This window comes from Mirounga angustirostris, unplaced genomic scaffold (assembly GCF_029215605.1).
Source record: "Mirounga angustirostris isolate CCGP_5_RB_7025 unplaced genomic scaffold, mMirAng1.0.hap1 SCAF_1, whole genome shotgun sequence".
Lineage (NCBI taxonomy): Eukaryota > Metazoa > Chordata > Mammalia > Carnivora > Phocidae > Mirounga > Mirounga angustirostris.
In genome coordinates this window covers 150344363-150361607 of record NW_026991709.1, presented here as the reverse complement: position 1 = coordinate 150361607, position 17245 = coordinate 150344363, and the positions used below count along the sequence as shown (strand labels likewise).

General features: G+C 40.8%; 1 protein-coding gene across 10 annotated transcripts in view; it reads right to left on the bottom strand.

Annotated features, from left to right (window-relative positions):
- LRRFIP2 (LRR binding FLII interacting protein 2) overlaps positions 1-17245 on the bottom strand; it is a 108723-nt gene that overhangs the window by 6763 nt on the left and 84715 nt on the right. For 6 of the 10 annotated variants that reach the window (XM_064590234.1, XM_045904060.3, XM_045904061.3 and 3 more), the window contains 5 exons: positions 12674-12766; positions 10325-10417; positions 4506-4607; positions 4101-4233; positions 2294-2343 (listed from right to left, as the gene is read on the bottom strand). In XM_064590234.1, coding sequence (XP_064446304.1) covers positions 2294-2343; positions 4101-4233; positions 4506-4607; positions 10325-10417; positions 12674-12766 — 471 coding nt within the window. The remainder of the gene's footprint in view (positions 1-2293; positions 2344-4100; positions 4234-4505; positions 4608-10324; positions 10418-12673; positions 12767-17245) is intronic. The other 4 variants (XM_064590242.1, XM_045904063.3, XM_064590274.1 and 1 more) reach the window with 1 other exon arrangement.

The window sequence follows — 17245 nt, the reverse complement described above, 5'->3', positions numbered from 1 at the left end:
TTCTCTTAAGTGGTCCCTTTACCTAGTGCATTAGCAGAAACCCATTCCCCCCTGAGAAGCCTGTTCCCTTTGCAGCCCTCTGACCTTCTGGTGATCTCTCCCAGAACCCTCCTACCACTGAGCCTGAGAACACAACACATGACCTGTTTTTGTGCTGCTGCCCAAATATTCTCCCTCGATGCTCCCTAAAATTCCTGCTTCCTGACCTCCTCCCCTCCCAATTCCACATACCAACCACCCCTCATCCCTGCCATTGCCCCACACCTTCACCATTTACCTCCTGACTTGTGCTCCCTCAAGTATAGCCTGAGCAATTTCAAGATTCATCTAGGTAGATGATTTCTCCTACAACCGATGGCAGTTTCCAAAACACCTCCTCTCCAAGGATCTTGACGTCTCTCCCTTCTTGCCCTCATTACTCTCCCATAGTCACATACTGGATCTCGCACTCGATTAAATGCAGTCCCTGCATGAGTCAGTCCCATTATCTGCTCTCTAACCTCTACTCCTGGTCTTTCCAGCTCCCTCTCTCAGGAACCCAAATCCCAGTCTTTCAATCCCACTTCTATTTCTCATCTCCTTTCCACTGGGCCTTGACATCTTCCTGGATTACCCATTAGCCTCATTACCCACTTCATCTCTGCAGTCATCATTATCAATACTGTCCTCCACATGCCTTCACCTCCTCTGCCCAATTACACTCCCGGGTAAAATCCCACTCCACCCACCCACGCCTGCACCTATGGCCGCTCAATGTACAGTAAGTGCGGTCACACAGACCTCGAACATACCATATAACTTACATATTCATTCCGTCTCTTGTTTATTGTCTGGTCTCCTCCCACTAGAATGTAAGGTCTACTAGTGGCAGGGATTATTTAACTGATTTGTTCACAGAAATATGCCAAATGCCTGGAATAGAGCCTGTTGAAGAGTGGAATCTCATTCACGTTCGCATGACTGAATAGGAGTTTCAAAAAGAGATAACAGAATATGGGAAGGGGGAAAACCAGTCAAGAAATTTTCCCAGGATTGAACGATAGGAATTCCTAGAATTGACAGGGGCCCAAACCACATCACTGTGAAACTTCCAAATAGGAAGGAGAAAGTATGATATAAGCCGCCAGAGAGGGAAAAGAGTCACAGACAAAAGATGAAAAATCAGAATGCCCTTGAAATCCTCAATGTGCTAGCTTCCATACTGGAAGCCAGAGACAATGAAGCAATTTCCTAAAAAAAAAAAAAAAAAGGAAAATGATTGCAGTGTAGAATTCTATATCCAAACTGTTAATCAAGTAATAGGGTAAAATGAAGCCATTTTCAGGCCTCCAAAGTTAAGAAAAATTTACAGCCTATATACCCTTTTCTCAGGAAGTTACTGGGGGATGTACCAAAAAGAGAACAAATAAAAAAGGAGGAAGGCCTAAGGCACTGCAAAAAGGGAATCCAACCTGAACCACAGACAGAGGAAAGCCTAGGTAGCAGCGAAGGGCAGGCCGGCTGGGCGCAGACAGAGCGGGCCGTGATGTTCCCAGTGGGCCAGGTCGGATGCTCCAAGAACTCAGCAAGTGGAACTGAGAGCATGCTTGGTGCATCTGAAAACGCTAAGAGCAGATTTACTACCGTTGCAGACGCGGCAGCTACACTGGTAATAAATACACAGGAAACCAAGCAGAGGAAAAGAAAAGCCACAGGATTAACTCTGGGGGAGCTAGAGCTGTGAAGAGGAGGGAAGGTGGCCCTGCAATGTTGTGGGGCTCCACGGCAAGTGGCACTCACAAGTCCTGAGAACACGCGCAGACGGGAGGTGCGCCGGGCCTTCACCAGGAGGACAGGGGATGGGAAGGGTGTGCGTGCTGGGGACAGAAGGCTAGATGGTCATCTTCCACAGAGGGATGTCAACAGTGCCCCAAACAGAACCATCAAGAAGCAACGTGAGCGTGTGGGACAGAAATACACAAGAACAGGACACATGGAGAGAATGTGCTAAACCAATCGGAATGGACAGGGGTAAACGTGAGGAGGCAGAGCACGGAACTCCTGTCTTGACAACAAGCTTCGTACCACTATTTAACTCCTTAAACTCCAGGTCTGATACATTTTTTTTTAAAGAACAGGAAACAACAAAGAGGCAAAATATGAATTTATCTTTCTGTCCTTCAAATCTTGAGTACTGATGTTTGAAATAAGCATGTTTCTTTCTTGTGTATATTTTAATTCGCTAATGTTTTGCCATGTGATTTATTTAGTCCATTAAATTAACATTACCTTCCAGTGAGAAGAATGCCTTTACCTGTGATAGTAGCTCTTCCTTTTCTTCAGCAAGTTTTCGTAGCCTGACATCTAAAACAAATGGAAAAGGTTGTAAACTCAATTTGTGAGGATATAATACCAAAACAATTAAAAATGATTCTTGAAATTCAAAAACACCATACATTATCTGACAACTTACAGCTTTCAATATCAAAAGAAATGAAGGCTTAAGTTAAAGGTGCTAAGGAAAAGTACTTAATTATTCAACACATATTTCCACACAACAGATAGCTATCAAGGCACTAAATACAACATTTGCTCCCAAGGGTAGTGATTTTCCACTGAAAGACAAAACAAAGTACAAAGATCACTTCCTTATTTCAAAAATGTGCAAGCGGGTGCCTGGATGGCTCAGTCGTTAAGCATCTGCCTTCGGCTCAGGTCATGATCCCAGGGTCCTGGGATCGAGCCCCGCGTCGGGCTCCCTGCTCGGCGGGAAGCCTGCTTCTCCCTCTCCCACTCCCCCTGCTTGTGTTCCCTCTCTCGCTGTCTGTCGAAAAATAAATAAAATCTTTAAAAAAAAAAATGTGCAAGCTTTCACCAGCAGACAGACAACTAGAATGTTGGGGTGCTCCCACAGATTTAAGTCTCACAGGAGCAAACAAAATCTGGGAGAGAAGACAGACGGGGTACCAGGGGGCCTGGGTGGGGAGGGTGGAACAGGGAAAATGAGAACACAACACGGAAGAGGCAAAGGCCTACACAGGCGAGCGGGGGCCCAACTCGGAGGTGCAGGCAGTCAAGGGCTAATCTGAGGCCTGCTGCAGGATTGCCAGGGCTTGCTCCTGGCCTGGGGGGAGGGCCGCTGCTTCCCAAGCATGCCATTAACACAAGCCCCTCCGGGTGAGGGGGACCACAGATGAGTACAAGCAGCAGGCGACTCCGAGCCAGCGCCTCCCACAACCAACTAGGGTAACGGCCAAATGTTAAGTGCTGGCTTCCCCAGTACCTTCCAAGCAAGCAGGGGAAGCCCTGGGCTGCCCCCAGCCACACACTCAGTGCATTCTCTCGAGCGGCTCCCATTGCCTAGCCCGCATCCTCTGCTATATCAAAGTGCTCTGTTTCTGCAATTCTGTGCATTGGAGAATGTGTTTACTAACTCTGAAAAAGTCCCACTCCTCTAGGAAACCTACACATATATGAAAACAAAAGAAAAAAAAGTGAGCTGGTGTTAGAGTATCTGTGTTTTCCTTCCTCTAGAACAGAATTCTTCGTGGAGCCAATGGATGGGCATCTGTGTGGTTTCCTGGGAGAGGTGTTATTAAAGTCTCAAAGGCTTAAATTTAAGAGGCTTAGATGTTAAGAGGCTCAGAAGCCCTGCTCTAAAAAGAACACTCTTCTAAGATCTGACTTCTTGGTCACCTGTTTCTTGCCTTAAGAAATGCGGTTGCAAAGAGCTACAGGACCCCGGGATAAGTAGCAGAGCATAAAACCAGATTCTCCAGGAAGCAGAAACTTAAAACATACCTGGGGAAGTCCCCTACCAGCCCACCGGTTCCTTGGGACACATACGCTGGATTATCTCTTCCAGGAAGGTTTGTATTTAAGTAAAAAAGCAATGTGTATACACCAACATGCTTCCATCCAGAGGCCTTACAGTGACCCAGATGCTGGTTTCCCAAGTTCAAGGGTGCCTAAAGACACTGTGCCCAGATTTCTTCCCGTGAAGAATTCAGTTAAACCTCAGATAGCCCTGTGTTGTTTTGTTTTCCAAGATGGGCTATGAGTAAGCCGGAAGTCTAGCAGAACAGTAAACCCAAGCCAAGAGAGCAGCAACTGTGTCCTACCTAGTGGACCTTCTCCTGCAGACTCCAAGACCTGAGCAGCCTCCTGAGACACCACGGTGATGGCTCCAACCACTGGTTCATGACTGACATCACCATTGGGAGTGCCATCGGGGATTATAACTAAGCCATGTTTCTGTGGAGAAGGAGAAAACCCACCATCACAAAACATGGCCCACATGGCAGTATGCTCTGTGAGGTGACTGTGACAATATGTTTGCCACAGATAACACCAGGTTAGAACTAGTTACATGGAATATAGGTCCGTAGAAGAAATGACTGAAACCTACCAAATCTGCATTGAAGAATGAACACTGGTTTGTCTTTGGGCTGAGAAAAATAACAGGATGAAAGGAAGGAAGACTAAAGCAGTGAGGGACTTGGAACTCCAGGCTAAAGCTAACGTACCTCTCCTGTCTTCACTGTCTCCTTCAGGTCAGCCAGCTCCTCTCTAAGCGTATCTCGCTCATTCCTAAGGCAGGCAATGTATTCTTTCTGTTTCTCTAGGGCCTGGTTTTAGACAGGGTAGCAAGGGAAAGAATGGCACAGAAAAAGAGCAAGTGAAAGAGGTAGCAGAGAGCACCTACTTCAAATAAACAAAGATAAAGGCATAAAAGACAAGGGAGCGGTAAAAGCTTGGAAACCGGCAGTTAGATATGGGAAGAAGTACAAAGTCATATGGACACACATCTCCACAGGAGAGTTTTAACAGAAACTGATTAATCGTGCATCAATTCGCCAAAACATGCTTATCACATCAGGCTGGAGAACTGATCTTTCTTTTCCAGTTGATGAAAAAAAAAAACAGGAAAAGGAAGATGAAGACAGCAGTTGTATTAAAGTTTTCCTTACTGACCTTACTACATTTTCATACGGTGACCCAAACAAGCAAACAAATACATTTCATGTTTAACTAAAATTGTTCACTCAAGAATACAGTGAAATTTTTTAAGAAAACTAATTTTAAAATTTTTTAGTTAAAAAAATTTTAATGGCCCTGGAAGAAAAAATAACCAGTATGCACAAGGTATTTTAATTAAATATTGGCTATAGTGAGTGTTCTCCAAGCAGTGTGGCAAAATATTCCTCAAATACCACTTAATTCAAAATAGCTAATCTCCAAAGGGATTCCCAAGGACCTGTGTTTCGTTAATTTAGTTAAATACAATTAAGAATCTGGTTTCTGATACACCTCTCTAAGTGGGAAAAAGGAAAATAAAACACTGACAAAATAAATACAGCCCACCTATGGAGTGCGGCAGAATATGTGTTTGGGGGTCAGGCTTTTGAGTCCCGGCACGTACTAACTTACCTAAGCCTCAGATTTCTCATCTGAAAGACAGAAGGGACAACAGTAGTACCACCCCACGTACACAGCATAAGCACTGCTGCCGTGCGAGTCCCAGGAAGGCTCAGGAAAAGCCTACCACTTTCTTTCCACTTGGATCACCAGTCCCCCCCACCCCCACCCCCTCCCCGCCTGAATCACAACTGTCAGAGCTGAGGCCAACGGGGCAGATGCAGGCACACGCCTGGGTCATCAGTGACAAATCAGATCTGTTCTATGTAATGAAATAACCCAGAATTCAAAACATACCCCAGGCAAGCAGTCTATGCGGACACCTGACGGCTGGACTATTCTGAAAAAGCCTTTCTCTACACAAGTGTTCCTATATTTCATATTTTCTCCCAGCAGCCCCAGTAGGCCAAGAAGTTTAACTACAACAGGTAACTTTCCTCTCAGTTTATGGGGTTAGAAATGAGCCAACTGCTTCATTACTGACTGCTGAGTAGTTGGACAATGTTCTAAATCATTCTAATCTTACTGTGCACCCAAACTGGCGATAAGGGACGCTAGCGACCACCAACCGTGTGGCTCGAACTATACAGCAGGCACGCTACAAAGACATATAATTTTGCCCTAATATATTTATATATATATAATTTCTCCCTTATATATCCTGCACTTGTCTTATCCCCATTTCACAGATCAGAAAATTGAAGCTCAGAGGTTTTATATATATATATATATATATAATTTTTTTTGCCTGAAGTCGAAGTGCCAAAGCCAGAAAGTGAATCCAGTTCTTTTTGGTTTCAAAGCCTTTGCATACTTTTTCTATATCACAGCCCCAAGAAGACCACAATTATGTTTCCTTACTGTCATCCCAGATGCTGCTGGAAAAGTAGTCAATAAGTAGCCCTACCCCATACTTACCCAAACTGCAACACCAATATCTAATTTCCTTCCAGCAATTTACATTCACACCATATGGCATGTCTTGAGTCTGCCTTTGTATTAATCATTTCAGTTTCTAGCATCACGAGGCATTTACCACCCTAACACTTCAAGCTACTATTACTACTCCATTACATTAATAACAAATGTTAACATCAGGACAAAAAAAGCACAAGCAGTATTTTCCCATCTGTTGACAGACACTTTAACCTCTGTGGGGTTAGATATCTGTGGGTTATCGGCATCTGCGTGCATAGTTACACCATGCATCACCACGTATGACAGGGTCAGTGATCACCGCCACATGCTCTACATAAACACCACCGCTAAGTACACAAGATCTCTTAGGAACAGACCAATTTGAAACTAGAAATTCTAGCAAATGCTAGAAAATGCCATTTGCTCTTCTTCCTACATCTTATAGCAATGGGTTTTATCTTTGCTTTTGGACTTTTTAACTTCATCTTCCCATAATTATGGACGGGAAAATAAAATACATCCTATAAGTTCTCCCATTTCACCACAAAGTTTGGAGGCTACTGAAATACCTTATAATTGGAGCAAATGTAGTCACGCCGGATCTGAAACCCTCTGTAGCACCTGACCATAAAACCGCTACCCTGTGTTTGCATTCAGTAATAGCTCTTAGAGATTTTTTTCCCCTGCTTAGAATAAAAACTACATGCTTGTGGAGATCTAAATAATTCTTTGCCCCTGACCTAACCTCAAATTCTAGTGTCAAGAAGCCTGAAAGATATGTGTAACAGGTTGAACTCGGGGGGCAAAAGGTTATTTCTCCATATAATTCCATGGGCCATAAATCTCTTTAGTCAGAATGGGATGGAGTCTCACATGGGGCTATCCAGATACACCAGTCCTTTGTATGTGCTTATTCCACGTGTAGCCACCTGGCACTTGGAACTGCTTTAGGGCTACAAGCATGACCACAAGGATCGATGAAGGAGAGCCAAAGAAAACCAAACTCTAACATGAGAATAAAGGTCAGGTGCCTTTATTAAGTTACTAACTTTAAATCTTGAAAATGAAACTAGAGACAAAGGATACGTGAGGTAGTCACTGACTAAAGTGAAAATGTGTCTTGTGCGAGTCATGGGAGGACCACACTAGGATGGCTATCAGAAAAACCGGAAACAAGTGCTGGTCATGGAACCCTTGTGCAGTGCTGATGAGAATGGAAAATGGTACCGCTGCTGTGGAAGACAGTCAGGCTATTCCTCAAAAAACTTCAACATACCACTACCATATTATGCAGCAATTCCACCCCTGGGTATCAACCCAAAGAAATGAAAGCAGGGCCACAGAAGGGTACTTGCAAACTCATGTGCACAGCAGCATTATCCACAATAGCCAAAAGGTGGAAGCAAACCCAGTGCCTGTTGACCAACCGATGTATGGATAAACAAAATGTGGTACATACGTACAACGAACTATCCTTTGGCCTTAAAAGGAAGGACGTTCTGACACATGCCCGACCACAGTTAAACCTTGAGGACATTATGATAAGTGAAATAAGCCAGTCACAAAAAGACAAGGACTCTAGGATTCTACTTATATGAGGTACCTAGAATAGTAAATCCAGAGAGACAGAAAGTAGAATGGTGGCTGCCAGGGACTACAGGGAGGAGGACGTGGGGAGCTGTTTCATGGGCACAGTTTCGGTTCTGCAAGATGAAAGAGCTCTGGAGGTGGATGGTGGTGACGGTAGCACAACAGTGTGAATGTACTTAATACCACCAAACTCTACACTGAAAAATGGTTAAAGTGGTAAACTTGACGTTATTTGTATTTTACCACGATTTAGAGGGTTTCCTAAAAGTCAAAGGAGGGACCAACTATTGATACACGCAACTTGGATAAATCTCAAGGGAATCATGCTGAGTGAAAAACATAACCCCAAAGGGTTAAATACTTTTTAATTCCATTTATATAATGGTCTTATAATGGCAAAATTACAGAAATGAGAACAGATTAGTGGTTGCCAGGGCTTGGGGAGGAGTAGGGAGGGTAGCAGATGAGGCCATAGAAGGGCAACAGGAGACATCCTTTGTGGTAGTGAAAATGTTCTGTATTTTGCCTATAGCAAGGTCAATATCCTGGCAGTGATACTGTACCATAGTTTTTGCAAGGTGTTCCATTTGGGGAAGACTGGATAAAGGGCATACAGGACCTCTCGGTATTACTTCTTGCAATTGCATGTGAATCTACAATTACCTCAAAAAAAGTTTTCTTAAGTTTAATTTTTTAAAAAAGCCAAAGGAACACATTATTATATACCATACAGAAAGAAGATAGCCACTTATTCATTCAACAATGCCATGAATATTTAAAAGTCAAATAACTTGTCTTAACTATGAGCACATCTTTTTGGTAGAAAATAAATTTTTGTTTTATTTTGAATAGCTGTTTTATTGGACTGAGTGGTTTGGGGTTTTCCTACGGCTGATCCAAAATAATCGGTTTAAATACTAAGATAATTATACAAAATAGAAATCATGGACCTACAGATCTGTGTGAAAGAAAATTATGTTAAGGTCCTAAAAGAAGACCATTCTAGATAGTGACCAGACTTTAGCCTTTACAAATTACCTACTTTGTGCCGTACATTTTTTCACATCTCATTTAAAATTCCCCAAGTAAAAATGTAAATAAGATCAGTAGTTCACAATCAAAATTTCAAAACTCTTAACAGTGGTTATATTCCAGAAGGCTCTTCCAGCTTTGGGTGGAATTTTAGAAACTCAGTATTTAAATATTAAAAGCTCTTAAGAAGTAATTTTGTTTCCCATGTGTTTATTAATAAGAGGATGGGGGGCGGTACCTGGGTGGCTCAGTCAATTAAGTGTCCTGCCTTCTGCTCAGGTCATGATCTCGGGGTCCTGGGATCCAGCAAGTAGGGTCCCTGCTCAGCGGGGAGTCTGCTTCTCCCTCTCCTTTGCCCCGCCCCCCAGCTGGTGCACTCTTGCTCTCTCAAATAAATAAATAAAATCTTAAAAAAAAAAAAAGAGGGTATGTCCTTGGATGTATGAAAAGAACTGGATACGAGAACCCCTCCCCCCAACAATGAAGGGTATGACCCAGAAGACTGCTCATCCAGGCATGTCTATCACAGGTGTTCTTGGGGATCTTTGCCGACTTTTCCCTAGGCCACCTAACCTCAAGCAGAACAAAACTTTCTATGTTCTCAGGACAAGGGCTTCCTTCCTTCTCTCTGCCTCCTCCGCCATAGCCCTTCCCAGACAAGGTAAGCCTCTGGCAGCTATGGCTGCGTGGCACCCCCAGTGCAGGACAGGGAACAGAGCTCACAGCGTGAGATGGGGCGCATGTCAAAGGGTGACACAGGATAACTGGTGGGAATTTTTCCAGCCTCCTGTGCACTTGGAATCTACCTAAAGGGTTTAGCGAAAAAAGCACTGAAGACTTTCCTTATCTGGGCCCCCGCTTTGGGGAGTCATGGGGTTATAATTAGAGATGACGTCATGGTTTGGCAACTCTGGCAAATCTTACATTCCTATCCACGTCCGTAACTAAATTGATGTTAATCTCTTCCTATTTTATTCACCAAGGATTTATGGGATGCTAATTACTTGTCCTCCACCCCCCACTCACTGTTCTCTTGCTTCTCATCCAAAATTCTTGCAATGTAAGGTTATCAAGTTACCCACAGAGTTTGAATTAAATGCCTGTGGCTGCTTCTGGATGAGAATCCTGGGGAAATAAGCTTCCCTAGAAAGTTCCTACTTTGTAGGTTTCACAAAGCCCAGAGTCCTGCTAGCAAGAAGAGTTCTTTCCAGGCACAGTATCAAGTTTTCCCCTGGAAGTTTTTTTCTGTCTTCTCCTTATTCCCATTTCAGTGTATAAATGCTCAAAAATAACCAAAAGGACAGATTTTTAGGAATCTCTAAATTAGATTATATTGGTCTATTCCTCATCAATGAGCTTCAGACCAAAGCCCAATTTCATTTCATACCCTAATGTTTTTATCTTTCCAAAGAAGTGTCTCCTGGAGGTCAAACACCTCTTTTGTCACGGTGTCTATTTTCTGCTGCATTCGCTGATTCTCCTGCAGAGGAAGTGGGAAGAGAAGTAATAAAAGAGCAGAAAGAAAAAACGGAGGGGGTCAGAGGGAAGAAAAGAGAACAAAAAATAAAGCTGATAAAGAAACTTAACAAAGGGAGAAAGAAAGTCTGTGCTCAACAGGCAAAGAGTTGCTTGCTAAAGGGAAAGATGACGTCCAGTGTCTTGGCGACAGGACTCCCACTGGCTTGCCACAAGGGAAGTGGGAAGAACAGCTCTGTGGCAGCAAGCCAGTTAGGGTTTGTGTGTACACGCAGCTCCATGTGTGTGCTCTTCCTCTGAGAACTGCCTTTTTTCCAAACATGGAACAACTTACATTTCTAGAGAGGGAAATTCAGATTTTCTCATGAACACATGATCCTTATCACAGAGAACAAGCCGTAGTTTTAAACTTTATTTTCTTAAGCAGAACTAAAAAATACAAGACATATCTCAGCTTAATCATTTTGAATTTGTTAGCAGAACCTATGACAGCAAGAATATCATGAATTCGAAGGAATAGTCATATTTTTAGTTTAGTCTAGATTTTTAGAAAAACTAGAATTCAGCATGTAGCAATTCTTAAACAACGAGGCTCAATTTATACCCTTGAATATGTAACAGGTTTTCTTTTAAGAATTATTGGTAAATTACCATTTCCTACTTCCTACTTACACACTTCTTATCTACTTTACCATGAAAGACCAAAAAGCATTATTTTGTCATATTCAAGGTTTTTCAGTTATACATACGCATGGGTATGAACATCTAAGAGACATTAATTCTAAACATAAAAACTCCTAAAACTAAGGTCTTTAAAGTTCACACTGTAGCACCCTCTGCTTTTAAAGAAACCACAGTGGCAAGTTATGGGAATCAAGCATTACAATTCCTCCTAAGCACAATCATCAAATTAAAAACTAAAACACTAAACCAATTCTAACTTAAACTACTGAATCTGAGAAGCAGCTGCCAAAGCAGCTTTATTATTCTTTTGAAATCAAAAGTGGGGAAAAGTATATATCTTAATTAGAAAAAGAAATAGCAAGTGGCTGGCATATAGACACAAAAAACAGAAAAGGACAAAAAAGGAGAGGAATTCTCATTATTTTTAAATACCAGGAGGATACAAAATTTAGATAATATGCTTCATGCCAAAAATGGAAAAACTAGGACAACTAACTTCACATGTAATCTGGTATTTTCCAAGGGTTATCTGTGTCTGCATTTAGCATTCACAAACTCAATCTACAGGCTACATTCAATTCAATCGTTCTCAAGAATGAAGAAAAGTTAACACAAATCCACAAATAGAAAAGTAGTCATTTGTTTTCCTCTAGTAAATTTTTTTTTTAAGTCATTTACAGGGTGAGAGATTAAGTGCGGCAGGGAAGAGAGGAGAAGGGAGGGGAACAAAGTGGGGGCGGGGTGGGTCCTGAGCAACAGGAACATGGATGAGTATGAGTGTGGTGCGTGTGGTGCGGGAGGCATCTCCCAGGGATCAGTAAGAACTGGCCTTCCTGAAATCTCTCCCCCATCATCAACATTAAGTTAACATAAGACACTTTGATAACCACAGCATGCCAGTGGGCAGGATCCCTTCCCGGCATACTTATAAAACACAAGGAAAACCCTCCTCAAGAGGAAAAACCACATTTAAAGAAACACAGAGATGCTCACAAGGTAGCAGGAACAAAAGGACAATAAATGCTTTCAAAGATTTCTTGGTGGACCCCACTGCTTCACATTCCTAAGGATGCTGCCAACACTGGGGCACGCAGGGGTTCCTCCACCAGCACAACCTGCCAACCTCCAGCTTTTTGTATAGAAGCTGTCTTTCTTGCCTAGCTCCTTTCCTTTAGCTGCTTCAGAAATAGATCTACCTCAATGAAGAGCAAACGTCTTATTCCCCAAGAATGCTGTCCCAGCAGACAGCATTCACTATATTCCAAAGACTAATGGTACTCATAATTTTTCCTTTTGCCCATTTCCTAACATAACTTTAGGAAACAATGTGCTTAGGAATAAAAGATCATTACAAAAGCTTTTGCTATTACAAGGGGGAATGTTTATAAGGTTGGTAGCATTAACTTTTTAAGCCTAACTTTATGTTTCGTGAGTGTGAAATTTTAGGGTACAGCCAAGATGAAGAGACAAGGAACTGTGGCATTTTAACTCCCTTCCCTCCCAACACACAACCCCCCCTTGTCCCATTCAATGCATTTTGTTCAAAATTAAGTATTTCCACAGTTCATGCACATACCTCAATGAGCTCATCTCTCTGTCGAAGGCCTTCTTTAAGTTCATCCATCTTATGCTGTAGCACACTACACATATGTTTCTGCCTTTCTAACTCCTGTTAATAAACAAATGATACAGCTTATACAGATAACGGCACACAACAAACTGGCACATCTACAGTATAATAATTCAGAGGCTAAGACTGACCTCCAGACACACACTTGGACTTCCATGCATAATAACTTAGAAAAATTCTGTATTCTATGGAAAGGTTCAGAAAATTACATTTTTCATCTCCTAGGAGTATACAGCTAGAAAATCCAGACTAATCAATGACAAAATTACTAAGAACAATGAGAAGACTTAATAAAGTAACAGGTTATAAAATTAACATATAAAATCCAATAATCCTCATAAATATAACTAAAATCTAGAGAGAAAATATAATAAACACAGTATCAAAAAATAAAATTTTTAAAAACACATGTGTAAACTTAAAAAAAATACCCAAAATCAATATGAGGAAAATCATATAAAATATTCCTGAGGGACAGAGAAGTAGGACCAAATAGAAAGGCACACTATCTTGGATAAAAAGACTTAGTATCATAAAAATGTCAGTTCTCCCCCAAATTAATCTATACATTTAATGCAGTCCAAATAAAAATACCATGAGGCTTTTTTCTTATCAGAGCTTGACAAATTGATTATAAAGTTTATTTGGAAGAAAAACATAAGAAAAAACAGCCAGAAAAAAAATACTGATAAAGAAGAAAGCTAGCTTCACTAGACATAAGGTCAATATAATTAAAGCAATGTTTGTAAGGGTTTTGTTTTTTTTGTTGTTTTTTTTTTAAGATTTTATTTATTTATTTGAGACAGAGAGAATGAGAGAGACAGAGAGCACATGAGAGGGGGGAGGGTCAGAGGGAGAAGCAGGCTCCCCGCCGAGCAGGGAGCCCAATGCAGGACTCGATCCTGGGACTCCAGGATCATGACCTGAGCCGAAGGCAGTCGTCCAACCAACTGAGCCACCCAGGCGCCCTGTAAGGGTTTTTGAATACAGATGAAAGGAGCAGAAGAGAAAATCCAGAAATACACCCAGTTACATGTGCAAATGTACTAAGCAAAAACAAAACAAAAAGATCATCTCAAATCAATGAGAAAAGATAGAGTTTTATGTAAGTGAGGCTGGAATAACTGGATATCCAAATGGAAAAAGGAAATTGGAACCACACCTCACACTATACACCACAACAAATTTCAAATGGATTGGAAGTGTATGGCAAAAAGAGAGAAAAAAAGAGAAAAGGAAAGAAGGATAGTTACTAGAGAAAAAAAATGAGTGAATTCCAAAGAGTAGGAAAAAAATGTTACTAAAAAATGACCTAAAAATCCACCAGCAAGAAAGGGAAATGGGTAATAAGTTAGACTACATAAAAACTTTTAAATGGCAAAAGGCACTCCAAGCAAAGTAAAAACACAAATGATAAACTACAAAAAAAATTGTAACTTATATCAGAAACAAAGTTATCGCCTCTCTATATAGAGCCTCTAAAAAGAAAAAAACAGTACTATATAGAAAAATAGTCTAAAGAAATGGACAGTTCACAGAAAAAGAAATCACTCTGAATATAAAAAGATGATCATACTAAGAGAACAATAAATTAAACTGTATGGTCTCACTTAAACACTAGTAGAAGTCCAAAAACTTGACAACGTATTCAGGAAAATACTATGGGGATGGAAACAGGCCCTCTCGTACATTCTGGTAGGAATCCAAAATGGTATAACTAATACAAAGGGAAAACTGGCAGTATCCAGCAGAATGAGCATGCCTTTTGACCCAGTAAACCCACTCTGATGAATCCCCTGGCTATCCTGGCAAAAATGCAAAAAGACTTATGTAGTACATCATTTTTGCAGGACTATTTTTAATAGCAAAAGACTGTAAACAATTCAGATGTCCATCAACAGGGAGCTGGTGGAATAAACTATAGTACATGCGCACCATGGAATCACTATGGAGTAATACACCAAGGAATGAAGAAGACCCACAGTCATAAGGTGATAAAAAGAGCAAGGTGTGGAGCAGTATTTATAGTATGCTACCATTTTCTAAGAAAGCGGGGATAAAAAACATATATTTGTATATACTTTTTCAAATAGCAAAATATATCTATCTTCTTAAGTATGGAAGGATAAAGCATTTAATTAAAAAATCCCCTCAAGAAATAGGGATGAACAGGGCGCCTGGGTGGCTCAGTTGGTTGGGCGGCTGCCTTCAGCTCAGGTCATGATCCTGGAGTCCCAGGATCGAGTCCCGCATCAGGCTCCCTGCTCGGCAGGGAGTCTGCTTCTCCCTCTGACCCTCCCCCCTTCTCATGTGCTCTCTCTCATCCTCTCTCTCAAATAAATAAATAAAATCTTTAAAAATAAAAAATAAAAAATAAAAAAAGAAAGAAATAGGGATGAACAGAGATAGAAGATTGACTCTTTGTTGATTTCACTTCAGATACATGTAAATATCTTATGTAATTGTAAAACAAAATTAAATTCAAAAAGCAATTCCTGATGGAAGCAACCCAAGTGTCCACAGACAGATGAATGGATACACAAAATGTGGTACATACATACACTGGAATATTATTCAGGAAGGAAATTCTGACACATGCTACAATACAACATGGATAAGCCTTGAAAGCATTATATGAAGCCAGTCACAAAAAGTCAAATACTGCATGATTTCACTTTTATGAGATACCTAGAGGAGCCAAACTCAGAGAAAGAGAGAGAGAGAGAGAGAGAGAGAGAGAGAGAAAGTAGAATGGAGGTTGCCAGGAGCTGGGGGAGGGGGAGGGCTGTTGTTTAAAGAGTACAGAGTTTTAGTTCTGCAAGATGAAAAAGTTCCCATTGCACAACAATGTGAATATACTTGATATTACTGAACTGTCTGAACTGTAACACCTTAAAATGGTTAAGATGGTAAATTTTGTTATACTTTTTATCACAATTAAAAGTAAAAATAATCTAAAGATAAAAATTTTTAAAGTAATTCCTAAGTATTGAAAATAAAATGCAGTGAGCCTAAATTATACATCCAGTTAGCAGCATAAGCACAGAGAAACTATTTCGAGTAACTTTTAAAAAACAATGGTTGGACTATACATAGTATAGCAGCAAAATAACAGCCAACCAGAACAAAACAAAAAACTTTTAACTATTTTCAGTAATTATATCACTTGTGGCGACACTGGTATTGCTATTCTGAGCACTGTGGGATAGAGCAAAGAGAACAGAATATAACATAATTACTATCATCCCCCAGTGACTTTGAGAACTGGCAGTGGGAACACGGAGATACACATATGTAAAACAGAGAGGGTAAGGAAAAATGCCAGAGTCCTGAACATGAACTAGAACTACTAGCATAAATTCATAATATATTTTGACTTTAAAAACAAAAAAGTACCCCACATAAATATTTCCCTGATATTCCACTAAAAAGGCCTTTATAAACAGTTATCTTCTTGGTGGCAAGAGCTCTCCAGCACCCACACCACCCCACTAAAAGAACCAAGGCTCCTTGGACAAACAGCTCCAAGTCTGGAGCAGGAAATACCAGATGAGCCTGGAACACTTTCTTGTGCTAGACAGAATTTATTTAAAAAAAAAAACAAAAAACTTAGACTCATGTCAAAATTATTTGGAAATCAACCTGAACATGTTCAGATTAGTTAAAGGTTGAACAATTTGAAAATCAAAAAGAATAAAAGCTACAATGAATTCAGATCATCAAATGCTTGTATTCTTAATGATATTTTAAAATATTTTTTAAGTTGTATCTGATAAAGGACTTGTACCTAGAATATATGAACTCTTGCAACTCAATAATAATAATAAAAAAATCCAATTTAAAAACAGGCAAAAGAGGGGCACCTGGATGGCTCAGTCGGTTAAGTATCTGCCTTCAGCTCAGATCATGATCCCAGGGTCCTGAGATGGAGCCCCGCATCAGGCTCCTTACTCAGCAGGGAGTCTACTTCTTCCTTTCCCTCTGTTCCTCCCCCTGCTTGTGCTCTCTCTCTTTCTCTTTCTTCTCTTTCTCTCAAAAAAATAAAATCTTTAAAAAATAATAATAATAAATAAAAATAGGCAAAAGATCTGAATAGCTATTTCTCCAAGGAAGCATATGAAAATATACTCATAATTATTAGTCATCAGGAAAATGCAAATCAAAACCACAGCTGCTAGGAAGACTGTAAAAAGAAAAAAAGTCAGACAATACTAAGTGTTGGTGAGGCTGTGGTGAAATCAGAACTCACATACACCACTGGTGGGAACGTGAAATGGTGCGGCCACTGTGGAAAATGGTCTGGCATTCCTCAAATGGTTCAACATAGAGCTGCCATATGACCCAGCAACTAACTCCCTTCCCAGGTACACACTTAACAGAAAGGACAACATACGTCCACACACAGACTTGTACACAAATGTTTACAGCAGCATTATTCATCATAGCATGTGCATCAACACACAAATGAACAAACAAAATGTGGTATGCCCATGCAATGGGATAGTATGAGGCCGTAAA